This window comes from Mirounga leonina, unplaced genomic scaffold (assembly GCF_011800145.1).
Source record: "Mirounga leonina isolate KUSES-001 unplaced genomic scaffold, KU_Mleo_1.0 Mir_173, whole genome shotgun sequence".
Lineage (NCBI taxonomy): Eukaryota > Metazoa > Chordata > Mammalia > Carnivora > Phocidae > Mirounga > Mirounga leonina.
The window spans coordinates 22,663,187-22,683,177 of record NW_023270447.1 but is presented as its reverse complement, the minus strand read 5'-3'; the positions used below and the strand labels follow the sequence as shown (position 1 = coordinate 22,683,177).

Here is a 19,991-nt window from a genome sequence, read left to right as displayed (position 1 = left end):
TCTCCCTTATTAATCATTGCACCTTTGGGTTCAAGATACTGCACAGTATAAAGTGATATTATTTTCAGCTTGTTGGCAGAGCAGCAAGCTCTGCCTATGATTAAAAAGCTCTGCAACTCCTATGAATTTTTCTATCATTCCACCCCTGAGCCCCCAGTCCAGCTGCTTCTCCTGGAGAGTGTGAGTATAATGAAAAACCTCTCCTATGTCCCATCCCTACAGACTGTTCTCAGCTTGCATTAGCTAAGGCTGGTCTCCACTAAGATTTATTAACAGTAATATCAACCAGTTTTATGACTGCCTATGTGTAGGGTACTATATAACTCATTTCATGTTTATGTTAACCTTAAAGAAAGGCTGTAATAGTCCATATAAGAAATGAAGAAACTGAGCTTTAGAGTGGTAAACTGGCCAAGCTCTATTACCCAGAAGGTGCTAATGCCAATATTGGAATCAAGTAGATGACTCTAAAGTCTAGGCCTTTGTAGGGGTGCCTGGGTGATGGCTCAGTCAATTAAGCATCTGACTCTTGATTTTGGCTCAGGTCATGATCTCAGGGTAATGAAGTTGAGCCCTGTGAGGGGCTCCACACTGGGCATGGAGCATCTCAAGATTCCCTCTCTCCCTCTCCCTCTGTCCCTCCACCACCACCAACCGCCCCCCCCATGCTCACACGCATGCACTCTCACTCTCTCTAAAAAGGAAAAAAAAAATAAAGTCTATGCCTTTGTCATTTTACATAATTTCTCTTAACACCAAACAGAAGCATTTGCCCTTTGATGAAGGGTTATAGAAAACTCAAAGCCTTTAATGTGTAAGATTAAGATATAATTTGGACTGATAGTTAGCAGAGCTAGAACTGTGTGACAGAGACTCTGCTCACTAGTCAGTTGCTTTGTCTATCCACTCTTAAATTGGGAAATGCCTGTGGTGAAGCTCTGCTCATTTAGTCCACTGTTACTTGGCCATCTTCACATATTTTTTCCTTTAATAACAGGACATGGTGACTACAGCTTCTACTTACCTGTTTGAAGCCACAGAAAAAAGATTTTTTTTTCAAAAATGTATCAATACTAATTCCTAACAACTGGAAGGAAAACCCACAATACAAGAGGCCAAAACATGAAAGCTACAAACACGTAAGAGTCAAACGCTTCTCTTAAAAAATCATATTTTCTGGTGATCCCCAGTTTTGCAGCACATTGATTGTTTTAGAGTTTTTTAAACTAAATGTTATCATTTCTATTTCTGATGTTTTAAAATTTTTAAACATTTTTAGGCTGATGTATTGGTTGCACCACCTACCCTCCCTGGTAGAGATGAACCATACACCAGGCAGTTCACAGTCTGTGAAGAAAAAGGAGAATACATTCATTTCACCCCTGACTTTGTACTTGGAAAAAAACAAAAGGAATATGGACCGTCAGGTAGGAATTTTTGTTAAAACACATGTTTTGCAAATGATTCTAACATGCAGCTTTGTATCCAGGTTAAGTGTACAGGCCTTGGAGTCAGAGTCTCTAGGTTCAAATCCTGACTTATCAATTGTGTGTGACCTTGGACAAATGACCTAGTTTCTCTGTTCTTATTTCCTATAAGACAGTAAATGGAAGGTTTCCTACCTTATGGAATTGTTGTGAACACTGAGTTAGATAATCTATATAACTATAGTCAGAACAATGTCTACAAAAATTTGAGCACAGCACAACAATACATTTTTAAGGCATACTTTTTAGATTTAAATTTTTCAGTTCTCCACAGCTGGATATTAATCAATCACAAGCTGCCTCCATGGAAGGCAGATGTATGGCAAGCTAGAAAGAGCCAGGATGCCAGTTCTTGGCCAAGAGAAAACACTCATAGGCTGCTAGTTGCTGATACTATTATTCAACCTATTTGGTTTAACCAGATGAACTGTCTATAAGTGATCATATTTACCTAGAAAAATGACAATTTCATCTAGTTCAATCTAAAAGTTAAAATCATTGGTTCAAATGAACTAAAGCATATTGATACAAATCATTGTTAAAGGAAGGCTCAACTCACATGTCACCATTCAGTGAAAACCTTCCTAAATCCTAAAATCTCCTTCTCCCATTGCCCTTTCAATGAGCACATAATAAGTCTCTTGTCTCTGTCGAATGTTCAGCTAGCCCTGGTCCTCATTGTCACCTGGGCCTATTCCCCACCCCAACTTAAAATCTCTATCATCCTATCCCACCCCAATCTTATCTGTCCCTCAAACTTTAGCTTGACCATGCCTGTTCTCCTTGGTACCTCTAATCCTTCACCTTTCTAACCTATAGTCTCTTTCCTGGCTGGCATATCCAGCACAATCAGTCATTTCAACTATAAGTATAAATACCTCAACTCCCTCATCATTCATATCCTTATGTTTCATTCAACTTGCCAAATCCTCTGTACTGAGTTTCCAGCCAGTTTCCTTTGGCTCCTGTTAATGTATTACCAAGACTGTGATAGAAAATTATAAAACTAATGGTATCATTATATAAACAGGTTTTCCAAGCTCAGAGAAGCCCTCAGAGCTACTCAACAATATTTGAACCTACCTCTTCTTGGCTCCCTTTTTCATTCCCCATAGCAGTTCTTCTAAAACTTCTATTTTTCTCAAGATCTATAATCACTCTTTTCAATCCCATCAACAGATCCCTATAGTCAAGCTAATTAACATACCTCCTCACACAGTTACCTATCCTTTCCATTTTATTTTATTTTATTTTATTTTATTTTTTATATTTGTGGTGAGAGCACTTGAAATCTACTCTCTTAGCAAATTCAAGTGGGCATGGGAGGCAGGGCAACCTGCCATGCACCAAATCCTTGTTGTAGTCGCTGATATGAGGGCTTTTTCCTCCCATACTGAAAGGTACAATTTCACACTTACTAATCTGGTTCCATTTGCCTAGAAAACCTTAAACCAGGGTTTTTAAAGTTCAGTGCACGGAGGAATAACTTAGGGATCTTGTTCATATGCAGATTCTGCTTCAGAAGATCTAGAGAAGGTCCAAGATTCTGCATTTCTTGTTAGCCACCAGGTGATGCTGATGCTTCTGGTCCAATGAACACATTTTGAGTAGTAAGGACTTAAAGAAGAAATGTGACTTATGCATAATACTGACACTTCCCCCCTACTTTTAGATCTCATGAGTTAATTAGAGTTAGAGAAACACACATTACAGTAGAACAAGACTATATGTCCAAATTCCTCTTCTCCATATCTATACCCTCTGAAGTTTTTCCTAATATTGCTAAAACAGAAATTCTAGTTGTTTCTTCTTCCTGCATTTCAAGCTGTGGATTTACCTTTATTCTTCCATTTACCCTAAAATCCTTAGCAAAAAAAAAAATTTTTTTTAAATTCCAACTCCCTCTCTTTGAGCTTTTCCTAGTCAAGGATTACATCTTATTCATCTTTGTATTTCCTAGTACTTAGTATAGGCTGAATATATATAATTAATAATAATTTCTTTCACATAATTAATAGTTTATGTGTTAAGTACTATAAACTAATCATTTTATTTGGACGCAATCCAAAATGCTATATCATCTATACCAGTGTTTTTCAATCTTATTTTTCATTATCAACTTCCTCAGGAGCATTTATAGACATTTTTTAACTAATCACATCCTAATGAAATTTTAATATCAAAGATATGTTATATATCTGTTTATGTTGTTGGTAGGAGTAAGCTTTGGAGAGCTAAAAACCATTGTAATATCTAAGACTTTTTGCCCCCCAAGAGCCAAAACCCAAAGTTCAGTCTATTCTGCCCATAGCATATACATCATAAATATTTTGTTGATGTAACATGTTGGGTAATAAAAAGATGATATACTATATAATATAATGAAACATGCTTTTTTATAAATAAAAATATAAATGTTAGCAGTTATTTAAAACCTAAATATAATTTTTTATTGAAAACGTTTCTTAAAATATTTGAGGGAAATTTTGTCACTTGAATTATGATCTTGTATTTGAAATATTTTCCTACAGATAGACTGTTTGTCCATGAGTGGGCCCATCTCCACTGGGGAGTGTTTGATGAGTACAATGAAGATGAGCCTTTCTACAGTGCTAAGTCAAAAAGAATTGAAGCAACAAGGCATGACCATTTAAATTTTCTTAATTACTTTAGGCTATAACTTCTTAATTTTCTTAGCTTGATTTCTTTTAAATGCCAATAATTTTTTTTACATCCCAATGCAGATAATAGATGCGATATCACAAAAGAGTGCTTTTCTGGGTTTTCTTCTTCTTTTTTTCTTTTTGTCTTTCTTTCTTTTACTTTCCTTATTTTTAGAAAATGTACCTTAAAGTAGCTGGTTGTCTATTTAAAATACACATAACTTTAAGAGCATTTGGTAGCCAATTTGGCATATTTTTATACCTCTCTACCACAGCTGCCAGAACTCATTTGTGCTGAAGTTATACTCTGTATAAGGGGTTATATAGTATACGCTAAATCAAAATTATTTATACTACACAAGGACAAAAAAAAATGGTTAAGAAATAGTGGTAAATGCACACTAAATGAGAAATCAATCTTCAAAGAGCCAGACAAGGATTTCTTAGGATTTGTAAAGTTCATTTAAAAATACAGATCTAATAATATCACATTTAATCATAGACAATCCTCTTAGTTCTGAGATCAAGAGAGCAAAATGATCGCTGGTAACTGGTTTAAAATTAGATGCCATCAACTTAATCAATCTTAGATGCCCTGTTGGGTCTCTGTGGACTTATCAGAAAAAGTATAAACTGAAAGATATTTGATCTCAGTGAAGGCCCTTCCTCTGCCCAATTGCTCCACCAGTTTTAGCACACGTATTTAAGGAGTATTACATTGATTACATTTGTCTATATCATATTCCCTCTAAATGTCCAGTCTCTGCTCTAGAATAGTCATCATGGTTGTTAATGCAGATACCATCATGAACACTGAGTTCTGGGGCAATAGAAGCATGCACATATTTAGGAGACTCCCTAAATGACTGAATGAAATCTAGTAATTGTTTCTTTTTTTTTTTTTTAAAGATTTTATTTATTTATTTGAGAGAGAGAATGAGAGACAGCACAAGAGGGAAGAGGGTCAGAGGGAGAAGTAGGCCCCCCGCTGAGCAGGGAGCCCGATGCGGGACTCGATCCCGGGACTCCAGGATCATGACCTGAGCCAAAGGCAGTCGCTTAACCAACTGAGCCACCCAGGCGCCCTAGTAATTGTTTCTTAAATCTGAGCTGGAAACACATTGAAAAGATGGGATACATTCACATTCTAGCATATTTGTCATAATCACTGCTATCTGTGGCCAATTCCATGCAATAAAACATATGTCAAAAACGTCCCTACCAGTAAAGACTACTGTCTTAGGCAGTACCTCAATCTTTCCTTCAAGCCACATTTCACTTTGGATAAAAGTGCTCCTGAAAAACCAAACACTTGTAGCTATACCACATCACATTCTTTTGGAGATAACTTCTTTGAAAAGAATTCTACAAAGAACTTCAAGCTAAGGTAGTACCAAGAATAGGTGTTTTCACAAGTTGCCCTTTCCAGATACCAACAGTGTATTTATCATCACAAGGCCCCCAGGAGAGATGTTTGGAAAACGGGACTCTCCAGCCATTAGTATTAACAGGACAGCAGCAGCTTTAATCACAACAGGAAATTCAGCCATTGCATACACTAGACATCCCACTTAAAATTTCTTTCTGCAATTTATTGAAAAACAGTTAACTGCTCTGGTAGGAACCCTTCAATGTTGCTGTCAAACAGGATGTATATGGTACATAAATAAGAATAAAGATCTTGATATACAGGTCATTATTTAAAAACTTGATAGAAAGACTACTTAAGATTTTCAAAAATTTTAATAAATAAATAAAATCTTTAAAAAGGGGGGGGCACCTGGATGCCTCAGTTGGTTAAGCGTCTGCCTTTGGCTCAGGTCATGATCCCGGGGTCCTGGGATCGAGCCCCGCATCAGGCTCCCTGCTTGCAAGCCTGCTTCTCCCTCTGCCTCTGCTGCTCCCCCTGCTTGTGCTCTCTCTCTCTGTCAAATAAATAAAATCCTTAAAAAAAAAAAGATTTTCAAAAATTTTAAATGTTAAGTTGCCTCAAAGACTAATTGTTATATATTTTCAGATGTTCCACAGGTATTACTGGTATAAATAGAGTTTATAAGTGTCAAGGAAACAGTTGTATAACTAGAGGATGCAGAATTGATTCTAAGACAAAACTGTATGAAAAAGATTGTCAATTCTTCCCTGATAAAGATCAAACTGAAAAGGCATCCATAATGTTTATGCAAGGCATTAATTCTGTAAGTATGCCAACTGTAACTTAACAGCATATATTTATATTCAAAAGACATGTTATCATGTTTATAAAATATCTGGGCAGGTTACCTGAGAGATTAGACATATTAATAATAGAGTTCTTTAAATATTAACTGGCATATGGTAAGCACAACTATTGTTAGCTAGCTAGTGTTAGCTGTTATTACAATTATTCTAAATCTATGTTACTATTATATGATTCCTCAATGAATCCTATTTCATTAAATAAATGACATATTTGCCAAAAAGATCTTTTATTTTTCAGATTTGTTGTTGAATTTTAAATGCATTGTATATAAAAAGTTTTTTTCACTTTATTAACCTTTCAGGTTGTTGAATTCTGTAATAAAGAAAACCATAACAGAGAAGCTCCAAGCCTACAAAACAAAATGTGCAATTCCAGAAGTACATGGGAGGTGATCAGCAATTCTGAGGATTTTAAAAATACAACATCTTTGGTGGCACCACCCCCTCCACCTGTCTTCTCATTGCTGAAGATCAGAGAAAGAATTGTGTGCTTAGTTCTTGATAAGTCTGGAAGCATGAGTGTAAGTTTGTGGGCCCATTTTTCCTGGATGTAAGGACACAGAAGTGACTGAATAGCTAAGAATATTCTGAACACTACATGCTTGTTCTAAATTGCATGGTGGCATAAGTACTATCACCTCCTATGATCGTGACCTCAAGAGGGGCAGTGAATATTGTAATGAAAGAAGTGTCGCAATAGAGTTAAAAAGACCTAACCCAAGATCCAACTCCAGAAAATGGAGAGTTTATTGAGAGGCACTTTTAGACTCTTTATTTTTTTTATAATGTTTCCATTTCTTTTTTTTTTAAAGATTTTATTTATTTATTTGAGAGAGAGAATGAGACAGAGAGAGCATGAGAGGGGGGAGGGTCAGAGGGAGAAGCAGGCTCCCTGCCGAGCAGGGAGCCCGATGCAGGACTCGATCCCGGGACTCCAGGATCATGACCTGAGCCGAAGGCAGTCGCTCAACCAACTGAGCCACCCAGGTGCCCTAGACTCTTTAGTAAAACCTCAGGATCAGAACTAAAGACTTTTAACATGGACATGCTTTCTACTGGAAACACTTAACAGACAGGAGGAGAGAGTGGATTAGGGCCTCTGAACTCCATTCCAAGTCAAGGAACAAGACCAACCAGGAGAACTGTTAATGTGGCTTTACCTTATTTGTATCATCTATATAAATGACCTCTTTATATTCAAAGACACAGGCAAAAAGCATCACTATAATGAAGATACAGTCAGATTCAGCCATTCATTTCTTCTATCATTCAGTGAATGGAAGGCATTGTGCCAGGTTCTAGGAATAGAACTCATATCCTTAAAGAGTTCACAGTTGAAAATTTTCTCTCTCTTCCCCATTACCTGGTTAACTCATACATATTCTTCAAATTTGGTAGAGGTACCCATTTCCTCCCGGATGAGATGGGCTGGGCTTCTAGGCTGGACTAATGGTCCTTCTGCCGGTCTCCCACAACGACCTGTGCAAACCTCTATTACTATATATTATATTGAAATTACACATTTCTCTCCCACTAGACCGGGAGCTCCTCTAGGACTTGAAGCAGTGTTTTATTCATCTTTGCATCCCTTCTGCCTGGAACGGGGTTTATCATGTATAAGCACTGAATAAATAATTGTGGAAATGGACTACAAATGAGCAAATATAATGTGATAAGGCACCCAGAAGGATGGCATATTTGAGGCAGAACAGAACATGCTAAAGATCAAGAAAAATGTCTTCAACAAAAGGGGCCTGGGTGGTTACTGAAAAGCACAGAAGATGACACAGCTGAATGAAATAATCCACAACAGTAGAGTTTCAGAAAGAGCATCAGAATGCTAGAAACCTATACATAGAAGTGTCCTAGGAAGTGTTGCTGGCGAGAGATGAAGCTCCTTATTGGGAAAAGATGAGCAACCTCCTTTGGACAAGATAGACAAGATACAGGTAGAGCTAAGTTTAAAGGTAAAACAAAGTGGTAGAGAGAGCCCTCAAAGATGGAGACGTAAGAGCAGTTTTTCACTATGGCTTGGTTCTAGGTAGTTCAGAGGGAAATTTGGATTGTGTTGGGGGGGAGGGTACCACAGATCAGTTGGTGATAAGGGACTGGAAAAGACAAATGTATGAAAAGACTTACGTCCTAGGCATTCATCTAGGAACGACGGATGTGAGTTTTAATGAGTTCTTTGATAATTAATTCCAATTAATTCCATTTAATCCATTGGTAGGGAAGTGGTGAGGAGAGGTTAGGAGCAGAAGAGGAAATGGGGGAGGTAGGTACTGGGCCTCTTAGAATGTAACTGCAGCTTGAGTAAGTTTCATCTTCTGGGAAGTCCCCAAGTGGATGGGGAGATTTCAGTCTCTAGATGGAGTCCATTATAGTTTGATTTAATACTGTGGGATCTGGGGAGCAGTTCCATCTTGACACAACTGGAACAGAGGATCCCAGGAGTTATTAGGCAGTCTCTAAGATGTGAGTCATCACCCCCCGATTCCAACCCAACCCCCACCTTATCCTCCACCTCTAATTTGGGTGCTTATTAGCCAAGAATCAGCTCTAATTAAAGCCTATGTTCTTTACTATACCGTATGTATTCCATAATACACATAACTATATTTTTCAATTTTATCAACTGAAAGAAAATTGCTTTCTTTAATAACACTAATTGCTATTGGTAAAAAATTAACAACAAATGTTATTCACTCATTTTATGTGATCTGCTATTATTTTCCAATTGAAAACCCTTTGGTTGTTTTTATCTTTTTTTATTCAGGGTCTTAATCGCCTAGATCGAATGAATCAAGCAGCAAAACATTTCCTGCTGCAGACCATTGAAAATGGATCCTGGGTGGGGATGGTGCACTTTGATAGTACTGCCAACATTAAAAGTAATCTAATCCAAATAATAAGCAGCAAGGAAAGAAACAACCTCTTGGAGAGCTTACCGACAGCAGCTAGTGGAGGAACTTCCATCTGTGCTGGAATTAGATCAGCATTTCAGGTGAAAACCATACTGCAAATGTAGTTTGTTTGTTTTAAAAAAATACTTAATGCCACATTCTGCAGTTATATTTTTGGTGTCTAGTTGACCTGAGTACTCAGACTGAAATGTCTTTGTCATTTAACCCAAGTAGAATTTTTCATAGCCCTCCACCCACGTAACTTCATTTGAGCAAACATTCCCTGCAGCAGATAGACAGAAAATTTTTTTAAAAAGTTATTGATTGCAGATTCTATTATTTTAAAAGATGCTATCTCTTCTTTTCTGCACACTTTCATTTTCTCTGTACATTTTTTCTAGTATCCTGTAAGTCTTTTAATCTAGGAACACCAATAATTATGTTCTGATTGTATCTGCAGGTAATTAGAGAAGTATACCCTCAAATCGATGGATCTGAAATTGTCTTGCTGACCGATGGGGAGGATAACTCTGCAAAGAATTGCATTGATGAAGTGAAACAAAGTGGGGCTATCATTCATTTGATTGCTTTGGGACCATCTGCTGATCAAGCCGTTATAGAGATGAGTGCTATAACAGGTGAAATATGACCCATATATATAAGTCCTTTGAAAGCAGTGCATAAGTATAAAGGCTCACAACAATTTCTCTCAAGTTCTTGCCCTGCAGGTGCTGTTCCAGGACCTTGGAACCAGGGTCAAACCAGACCTGATCTCTGTTCTCAAGGTGCTCACAGTCCAGCTGGCTGGAGAGACAAATAAAACTACTAATCAAATAGCATAATCAGATGACACCTCTCCATGATAGGAGAAATATATAGAAATAAAGCACTATGTGAGCAGAAGAACCATTAATTCTCCCAGGGTTATATACAGTCAGAGAAAGAAGGCATGAGAGATGAGGTGACTTCTGAGCTGGGCCTTGGACAAGGTGTTTACTTTTTCTGGAGAAAGGAGGGGTGAGAGAAGATGATCAGGTTATGAACAAAAAAATCATGTTGGATGACAATGCAAGGCACATGGAGAGATAGTGGGAAATCCATGAAACCAGAGCATAGGCTATGGGGTTGGAGGTGGGGGCAGATGGGATTAACAGAGGCTCAGGCTGAATAAATCTAAATAACAACAAAATTTCTAGATGAACTACAGGGTAGATGCTATCTTAGGTATAGAGACATAGTGAAAATGGACCACATGTTTTCAGTGCCTTCTTAAATGTAGTAGAATAAACAAAATTTATAACATTATGAATATTAATTATTGTATTGGGTTGACTTCTAATGCTACCAAATATATACTTGCTTTTTAATGCTTAGTTGCACAAACTCCCATCATTTCAAAGTACTTTTATGGCCATTATAAAATTTATTTCTGTCCCAAGTGTCCATCTCAATTTGTCTCTATTGCTTACTGCCTTTCTATCTTCCCATTGCCAGTTATTGTCAGGATACCTCAATATGACAGTTCTTTAACCTTTCTGAACTGATTCTGACCCACTTTGGCTGAAAAATCTGAAGGCCAGAATTATCATAACTGTATCTTAAAAGTGAATAATTACCCTAAAGAGCTACGCAGTCTGTGGGCTCTAATACATGGAATTGTAACATCTTCTTTCATATTCTGTGATTTTTTTCACAGATTTCAGTGAGGAATATTTCTACAAGTGAGATATAAAGACCACTTATGTTTCCTAGTTATGACAGTTTTTTTTTTTAAAGATTTTATTTATTTGACAGAGAAAGACACAGTGAGAAAGGGAACACAAGCAGGGGGAGTGGGAGAGGGAGAAGCAGGCCCCCCGCCAAGCAGGGAGCCCTATGCGGGGCTCGATTCCAGGACCCCAGAATCATGACCTGAGCAGAAGGCAGATGCTTAACAACTGAGCCACCCAGGTGCCCCTAGTTATGACAGTTTTAAATTAACATTTCATTGTTAATCTTTACACATACCTGACTTTGTTCTATTTTAATAATATATACTGCAACTATGATTTTGTATACCCTGTTACCTTATTAATCACTAAAATGTGATAGGTATGTATTTTCTAGAGAGCAACCTACTTAATGTATTTACATTTTAGGAGGAAACCATTTTTTTTCTTCTGATGAAGCCCAGAACAACGGCCTCATTGATGCTTTTGGAGCCCTTGCATCAGGAAACACTGATCTTTCCCAACAGCCTCTTCAGGTCAGAATTACCACTCTTCGGGTCTTTGTGTTTACATCTAGCCATAACCAAAAAATAAATCAGTTGTTATAAGTTTTGAGTCCTATATTTTTCTCAAAGTAAATTTTTAATTAAAATTAAGATTTCAGTATGAAATAGAAATCATTCTTTAGATATGACTAAATTAAGTAGTAAAATCAATATATTTTTTTTCTTTTCCCACAGAGGTTCGTTAAGGGATAACATCAAAACTCAATAATGTTAAATTTTCTGCCAAAAATAGACTTTGTCTCATAATATAGCTTTCATTTTTCTATGAATGCATAAAAATATCTCACACTTCCAAGATTTCCCCCACCCTTCAATGCTGTGAAATAGATTTAAATTAGATGAATGCACTCAAGAACCCAGTTTGGAAATGGAAACAGTATATCTTGGAAATAATTTATCAGAAAAAAAGACAGTGAATAATCATTGTATATCTACAAGTTTAGGGCTTATCTTACCTCTTCAACTACTTTTTTCACTGACTTTTTATTTTATTCATCTCTCTTCTGAACTCTACTTCTTTTCTCATTTGTGTTTCAACAATACCATTTTCTATTTAGATTCAAAAATTTTGAAAACTTCCTTCTTCATTCTTCATTCACATCCCATGTAAAATGTCAACACAGCCTGTTTCCTTAAAAGTATTTTTTACAAAATTGTTTCTGTCAATACCCATTCCCACCAAGTGTGTATCATCTCATTTCATCTTCCAGTCATCAAATCACTGTCCACATTACAACTTGCCATGATCACCTAAACAAACCTATTTTCTTCTATTCTCCAACAATGAAGAGCAAGAAGGTATAGGATTCAGAGTTAAGACAATATGTGCAGATTGGTTTGGAAGTTGGGTTTGTAGCTTCACCTTGAAAACAGTTTAGGGGCGCCTGGGTGGCTCAGTTGGTTAAGCGACTGCCTTCGGCTCAAGTCATGATCCTGGAGTCCCTAGATCGAGTCCCGCATCGGGCTCCCTGCTCGGCGGGGGGTCTGCTTCTCCCTCTGATCCTCCCCCTCTCATGCTCTCTGTCTCCCATTCTCTCTCTCAGATAAATAAATAAAAAAAAAAAAAGAAAGAAAACAGTTTAAAAATTCATCTGAGATCTAGTTTAGCAGTGTATGGAGAATAAACTGAAGGAGAATAAAGTTCATTTCTGAAGGTTCCAATCTGGATGACTGAGAAAATGATGATAAAATTGACATAAAGAAGGTGAAGTGATTTTGAGGATATTATTTTCTGCTCTATTTTAACCTTGGGTTTTGAGTGGATGGTGGGACATTAAAATGGAATATTCCAAAGGAGTTTTAAAATAAGAGAGCAGAATGTGGGAAATCATCCAGAAAGGAGACACATGCATGCAGGATATGCTCAAAGTTTCAAGAATGGCTTTCTAAATGATGTGGAAAGAGCAGAAAGTTCTGTCCCCCTCACTTGAAATGCCTATAGGTTCTTAAGTAGAGAAATAACAAAAAGAAAACTAATTTTTGAAAGGTTAACCTGGATTTGTGTACATGATGTATAGGTCTTGGGAGAGAATAGTGAGAATAGTTAGAGGTACATTGCAATAATCTGAGTAGATGGGAACCTGAATTTGGATGGTGGCAGCTAGAATACAGAGAAAAGGCTGCATCTCACTCTTTACTCGGTTATTTTCCCCTAGTACTACTATGTAGCCAAAGCCTTCCAACTTAGACTTTCCTGATGGGGTACGTGAAAAAGTCACTCACATTCAGATTTAACTTGATAATATTTGGTCCACTCAAAGACATGTCCACTTAACATAGGACTGAGATTTCTGTCATTGCAATGATGTCTTAGTGGTAGAATTCACTCCCTTCTATCAGCACTGGTGTGAAAGTATTTTTGGTTTAAGACTGGTTTAGAATGGAAATGAGATTTCCCATCATTCCTGAAATGACATACTTATAGAAAGTACTTTCTTGGTCAGTGGATAAACTTGGCTTTCCTTGACAAAGAGCTACCCATAAAGACTTGAAAAACTTTCTTTGAAGGTCCTCTCAGAGAACATCCTATCTTTCACATCTCTTTTCAGGATTCCAATTTTCACAGTTTGCCCCATTTCCACTCATGAGATATGTTTACTGTCTGGTGCTACTCACTCTATTCATGTGTGAAAATTATTTCAAGATTTCACATCAGGAAAATATCCATGTTTGCTTGTCTCATCATTTGCTAGTCCTGATTTTCTCTCTTGAGGTCCCTTTTTACTGTGTCCCTACTCAAATACTCTAGCCACCAGCAGTAAGTATTTTTTTAGGGGCGCCTGGGTGGCTCAGTCGTTAAGCATCTGCCTTCAGCTCAGGTCATGATCCCAGGATCCTGGGATCGAGCCCCGCAGCGGGCTCCCTGTTCCACGGGAAGCCTGCTTCTCCCTCTCCCACTCCCCCTGCTTGTGTTCCCTCTTTCGCTGACTCTCTCTCTGTCAAATGAATAAATAAAAATCTTTAAAAAAAAAAAAGTATTTTTTTTTAGTTCATCATTTAGATGGATAAACTGAGGGTAACACACACACACACAAACACACACACACACACCCTATAGCTAATTCTTCTTTGAGGCTGTAGCACTCTTTATTGCTAAAGACTTGGGTGGATGTTTGCCAAGACAATGGAAAAAAAAATAATAGGGTCATATCTCCAACTATAAAACCCATTCTCTTGCTTTGATGCTTTTATTATACTGTATCCTTTCCTGAGACTCTGTATTTCCACACTATCTGACTGTCACATCCCAATCAGCTTTCAGAGAGATCACAAGCCTAAGGTAGGATGCCCTATATAAGCTTGTTCTTAGGCCAGAAATTAAAAACTGCATGAAAAATGAAAACAGCATAAAATTGCTCTCTTCTCCAGTCATTAATTTTTAAAATATATTTAAACAGCTTGAAAGTAAGGGATTAACACTCAACAATAATCCCTGGATGAATGGCACTGTAATAATTGATAGTACTGTGGGAAAGGACACATTCTTTCTCGTCACATGGCGTGGACAGGCTCCTGTTATCTCTCTCTGGGATCCCGATGGAACACCAATGAGAAATTTCACAATGGATGCAGTTTCCCAAATGGCCTATCTCAATATTCCAGGAACTGCAAAGGTAAGCAATTAGCTTTTACACTTTCTCCCACACTTGTTTTGTAGCTGAAAATACATTGTTCACTATCACAACTATAGGTGTCGATATTTGTATCGTCTTCAAAATTATAATAAGATAGAATGTACTTTCTATGCCTATGCGGTCTCCAAAATTATGGTGGCAGGAAAAGGAAGAAAGAATGTATACATTAGGAGAAAGAGAAGGGAAAAAAATTAGGTAGGCTAAAAATAACTTTAAAGAGGCAATGAAGGGAGAATCTGTGCAAGTTGGTGTTTAGATAGCTATACAGTCATTCCTTATTGCACTACCAGATCATAGAATCTGTGGACTTCGAGGTTAAAGAATAAGGCCAAGACCAAGGCAAACTTTCCCAAACTTATTTTTCCCAGCTGAGATTTCCCAACCTTTGGACATCATGCATGACAATAGCCAGGATGCCCTGTCTAAACTGCCTCAGTTCTCCTCCTTTTACCCTCAAAACTCAAAACCCTGTATATTCTGTAACATACTTATAAAATTTATTTTAGAATTGGATAGTGAAAACACAGAAAAGCTTGATCTTGAATACTTACTATATTTCCATTGAATTTTTAGGTGGGTGCTTGGACTTACAGTCTTCAAGCCAAAGCATACCCAGAAACATTAACTATCACAGTAAATTCTCAGGCAGCCAATTCTTCTGTGCCTCCCATCACAGTGAATGCTAAAATGAATAAAGACACAAACAGTTTTCCCAGCCCAATGATTGTTTATGCAGAAGTTCTACAAGGGTATGTACCAATTCTTGGAGCCAATGTGACTGCTTTCATTGAATCAAATAATGGAAAAATGGAAGTTTTGGAACTTTTGGATAATGGTGCAGGTAACTCAGTTTTTTATGAATAAGCCTGGAATTTCATAACTCAGGATATGTTATGGGTCCCTGCAGCAGTGTGGGGCAGTAGGACAGACACCAGAAGAATTGATGCAAATTATGGATGAACAGCAGGACCAGCAGGAAATTCTGTCCACATAAAACTTATGAAGTTCTTAGCAAGTGTCCTGCACATAGTAAGCACTCAATAAATGTTATTTACTGTCATTATTATTTTGTCATCTGGACAACCAATGTCTGTTACCAGTCAGGAAGGTCTCATTCAGGAAGTTGAGAACAGCATCAAGAATTCCAAACAAGTATTTCTTAGGCGGAAATCATTAAGAAAGTCTAGCCAGAGTTAGTGAAGCACAAGCAAGCAGATGGGGTTAAGTGATAGAACTTGAGCCCCTAGCAGAGAAGGAGGGAACAGGTAAGAGTAATTCCCAACAGCTGGAAAAAAGTGCAAATGTAGTCTCGGGAACTGAGGCCCAAGGGCAGGTAGAACTGCCAAAACAGATGGAGACATGACTAGAGTATCAGATACCAGGTCTGAATGGCAGAAAACAAGACACAGAGTTGGCCATGCTCTGTCTCCCTGGTCTGTATGGGTAAATAGTACCTTTTTCCCAGACTCTCAATTGTTCTGGGAACTGATCCTTCTTTTGAGAGGGCAGTGAACAAGGAAATTACCATACTGATAACCTTCTAAGTTGTCAAAATTTTCTATCAGTATGTTTTGCAATATAATTAATTCAGTCAATTTATAATCTTATCATCAACTAGAGTATGCCCTGTGAAAAATTTAGAAGGTAAAATTGTTCTTTGGTGTACCTCAGTGCCATCATCTGGTATAATATTTTCCTTGACTATTTCCTGACTTTTCCCCTTTTCCCAACCCCTTCCATGCTACATTAAAACTTAACCTGCATCTTGTTTCATTTCTCAAAGTTTTACCAGATGGCTACTGGTATGTCTTTACCTAAGAAAGTGTTGGTGATAAACAATGACTTGGAGCAGGGGTTCTCAAACTTTAGCATGCAAGGAATCACCTGAAGGGCTTGTTATAAAACAGAATGCTACGCCCTTCCCTCGAAGATCTAAGTAATTTGCATTCCTAATATGATCAAGAGGCATGCAGGTGGTGCTTGTCCAAGGACCTCATTTCAAGCACTGCTGTCTTAGAGTGTTAAACCCCCTGAGAAATGTGTTTGCAATTTAATGAATAACTCTAGTACTGGTGATATCAAGAAATATACTTATGATATAATATTCCTGAGCTCCCCTAAATGTTTATTCTAATAATTAATGGGGGTTTTCCACTGCCAGACCAGGGAGTTAATGGATCATAGAGCAAGAGATGAGGATACAAAAACAAAACAAAACAAAAAAGAGTAGTTGAAGAGAAGTCAAAATAAGTCATTTTTAGGTGACTACGGTAAGAATTAAATCCTATGCAAAGATACTTTTTCTTTAGTTGGGATCTTTTTGATTTGAACAGGAGATGAGATAATTATGTGTTTAGAATAAGTAAGAGCTGCCAGAAAACCATTTGGCTAAACTATGGTAAGAAAAGTACTATAATAATCTTCATAGAAGCTGATAAAGTGAAGGTATTTACTATACATACATAAGCATATGATTTATATATATGCATATATATAACACAAGGGTATATCAATTCAACAAGATATTGGTTAGTAGAGCATAATGGAAATATTCCCCAATGGGTCAACCACAAAATAGCCTGATTGAGGGGATGTGCTTATAAAGTCCATATGCTTGGCTTAGAAAGTGCATTAATTTTTCTTTTGCTTTACAATAAAACTTTATGCCTTCATTTTTATAACAAGGTGCCGATTCTTTCAAGAATGATGGGGTGTACTCCAGATATTTTATGGCTTATTCAGAAAATGGCAGATATAGCTTAAAAGTACGGGCTCACAGAGGGGCAAACACGGCCACACGATACTTAAGGCATCCACTGAATAGAGCCGCACATATACCAGGATGGGTAGTGGATGGTGAGTAATGATATCTGATATCTGGCTTGAATAATTTTGAGTTCATGATTAAAGCTTCAAACATTTTACAACTCAAAGTACAGCTTTTCCCATTTCTGAAATGAAGTTCTCAGTCATACTGTGTTTGCCTCCAAAATAACCTAAGCTTTGGTATAGTGTCTGGCATTTAGTAAGCACTCAATAAATGTCAGCCATTATTATATTAGTTTGGAGCACCACCAACATCAACAACAATATATCAAATTTCTAACTCAAGATAAAGAAAACAGGTTAATGTGTTATGTACCTAAGTACAAGCTTGTGGCAGAATTTATTTTTCAGGTTACATAGATACCTGGTTCCGTTTACAAAGATACCTAAATGAGTATTTATTTTCAATGTTTTTATTAAGTCAAAAGCAAAAAAAATGTGTAGAGTAAGATGACGATTAAGATTAAGAATGCATTCTTTGGGGCGCCTGGGTGGCTCAGTTGGTTAAGCGACTGCCTTCGGCTCAGGTCATGATCCTGGAGTCCCGGGATCAAGTCCCGCATCGGGCTCCCTGCTTGGCAGGGAGTCTCCTTCTCCCTCTGACCCTACCCCCTCTCATGCTCTCTCTATCTCATTCTCTCTCTCTCTCAAATAAATAAATAAATAAATAAATAAATAAATAAATAAATAAATAAATAAGAATGCATTCTTTGTTAGCTTTCCTTCAGCTTGTCCCTTACCTTGTGACTTTTAGGGCTTCCCTGTTGGCAAGTGGAATATAACTGGAAGTATTATTCTGTAGCACTTGTAGCAGGGAGGAAGGGAGGAAGCCTGGCACAAGTGGTTTAAAGGGAAACAGTAAAACGTTCCCCAGGTTTATTCCTAGCTTGGAGATAATTTGAGAAATAAAGCAATTATTTTTTTAAAGGGCATATATTGAATTATATAACATTATTCCCATTCAGTGCAGCCTTAATTCCAAAGTGATTGTTATCCGATTCTATCCTGCAATAGCCTGGTCAGGATGCTAAAGAAAAAATTCTGCCACCAATTGGATGCTTATGACTTTGTCACCAAACTTAGTAAAATGTGACTGTGTATATACATATGAAAAAAGGGGAGGAGCAGGGAGATGTAGAATGAGGAATTCAAGTCATTGAGTTCTAAAAATACTAGTATAGGCTTGCTCCTTAAATATAGCAAATTTTTAATACAGGAAAAATTGAAGGAAATCCACCAAGAGCCGAGATTGATGAGGATACTCAAACAACCTTAGAGAGTTTCACCAGAACAGCATCTGGAGGTGCATTTGTGATTTCAAATGTTTCGAAACTTCCCTTGCCTGACCTGTATCCACCAAGCCAAATCACAGACCTTGAGGCCACACCTGATGGGGATGAGATCAGTCTGACATGGACAGCACCAGGAGATAATTTTGATGTTGGAAAAGGTAAGGATGAAGTGACATGTAGTGTTGATTAAGTGAAAGGTGCTCACTGCAAAAGCAAGGGTATAAGGGTAGATGGGAGGGGAACAATTTTTAATTGACTTCTCAGTGAAGGATTAATTTTGTAATCTGATATTTTCAAATCAATCAAACATGATACATTATAAACTGATCCCACTTTTCAAACAAAAAACATAGCATTTAGCAATTTAAAAGTCAGAATTAAGCTTTCATTGAAAAATTAGTAAGGCTTTGGCTATGAGTATAAGCTTTGCATAACTAAACATTTTTGAGGGGAATGGATAAAAAGAAATTTAACATGATACTCTCCAGTTTCTAAGCTATATGTAATTTTTTTTTCTTAGCTGAACGGTATATCATAAGAATAAGTGGAAGTATCCTGGATCTAAGAGACAATTTTGATAATGCTCTCCAAGTAAACACTACTGATCTGTTACCAAACGAGGCCAATTCCAAAGAAACCTTTGCATTTAAACCAGGAAATATCTCAGAATAAAATACAACTCACATATTTATTGCCATTCAAAGTGTGGATAAAAGCAATTTGACATCAAAACTATCCAACATTGCACAAGTAGCTTTGTTTATTCCTCAAGCAGAACCTGGTCCTGATGAAAGTCATCCTAATTCCGGAATTAGCATTTCTTCTTTGGTATTGTTAGTGGTTGGATCTGTGGCAATTGTTAGTATTATTTTAAGTGTCACCATTTGTATCTTACACAAGAAAAAAAATTCAAGAAGACCTAAAACAGGATTTTAAAAAACATCAACAACAAACTGAAGAATATTTCTCAATTTTTAAATTCATTCTGTGTGACCATGAATTCATAAAAATAATTTTAAGAGTTCTAGAAGGGATACTTTGATTAAATATAAATATCCAGGGGTACTGGGAAAATTGCTAAGTTAATATTAAAGTCCAAACTTTTTATTTGTTATTTGTCATTAAGAATGATATGAATAAAGATATTTTTATATTGATATCTGATATTCATGT

The 19,991-nt window shown here is 37.1% G+C and overlaps 2 protein-coding genes across 2 annotated transcripts in view; one reads left to right on the top strand and one right to left on the bottom strand.

Annotated features, from left to right (window-relative positions):
* ODF2L (outer dense fiber of sperm tails 2 like) overlaps window positions 1-19,991 on the bottom strand; it is a 282,358-nt gene that overhangs the window by 184,288 nt on the left and 78,079 nt on the right. The gene's annotated exons all lie outside the window — the stretch shown is intronic.
* The window catches only part of LOC118020278 (calcium-activated chloride channel regulator 4-like), a 59,640-nt gene that overhangs the window by 3,424 nt on the left and 36,225 nt on the right, over window positions 1-19,991 (top strand). Inside the window, 14 exon segments of the mRNA XM_035020202.1 lie at window positions 998-1,048; window positions 1,050-1,139; window positions 1,280-1,427; window positions 4,019-4,127; window positions 6,168-6,345; window positions 6,691-6,909; window positions 9,165-9,392; window positions 9,752-9,929; window positions 11,430-11,536; window positions 14,464-14,679; window positions 15,274-15,541; window positions 17,386-17,556; window positions 18,743-18,976; window positions 19,339-19,704. Of these exon segments, the coding sequence (XP_034876093.1) occupies window positions 998-1,048; window positions 1,050-1,139; window positions 1,280-1,427; window positions 4,019-4,127; window positions 6,168-6,345; window positions 6,691-6,909; window positions 9,165-9,392; window positions 9,752-9,929; window positions 11,430-11,536; window positions 14,464-14,679; window positions 15,274-15,541; window positions 17,386-17,556; window positions 18,743-18,976; window positions 19,339-19,704 (2,563 nt within the window).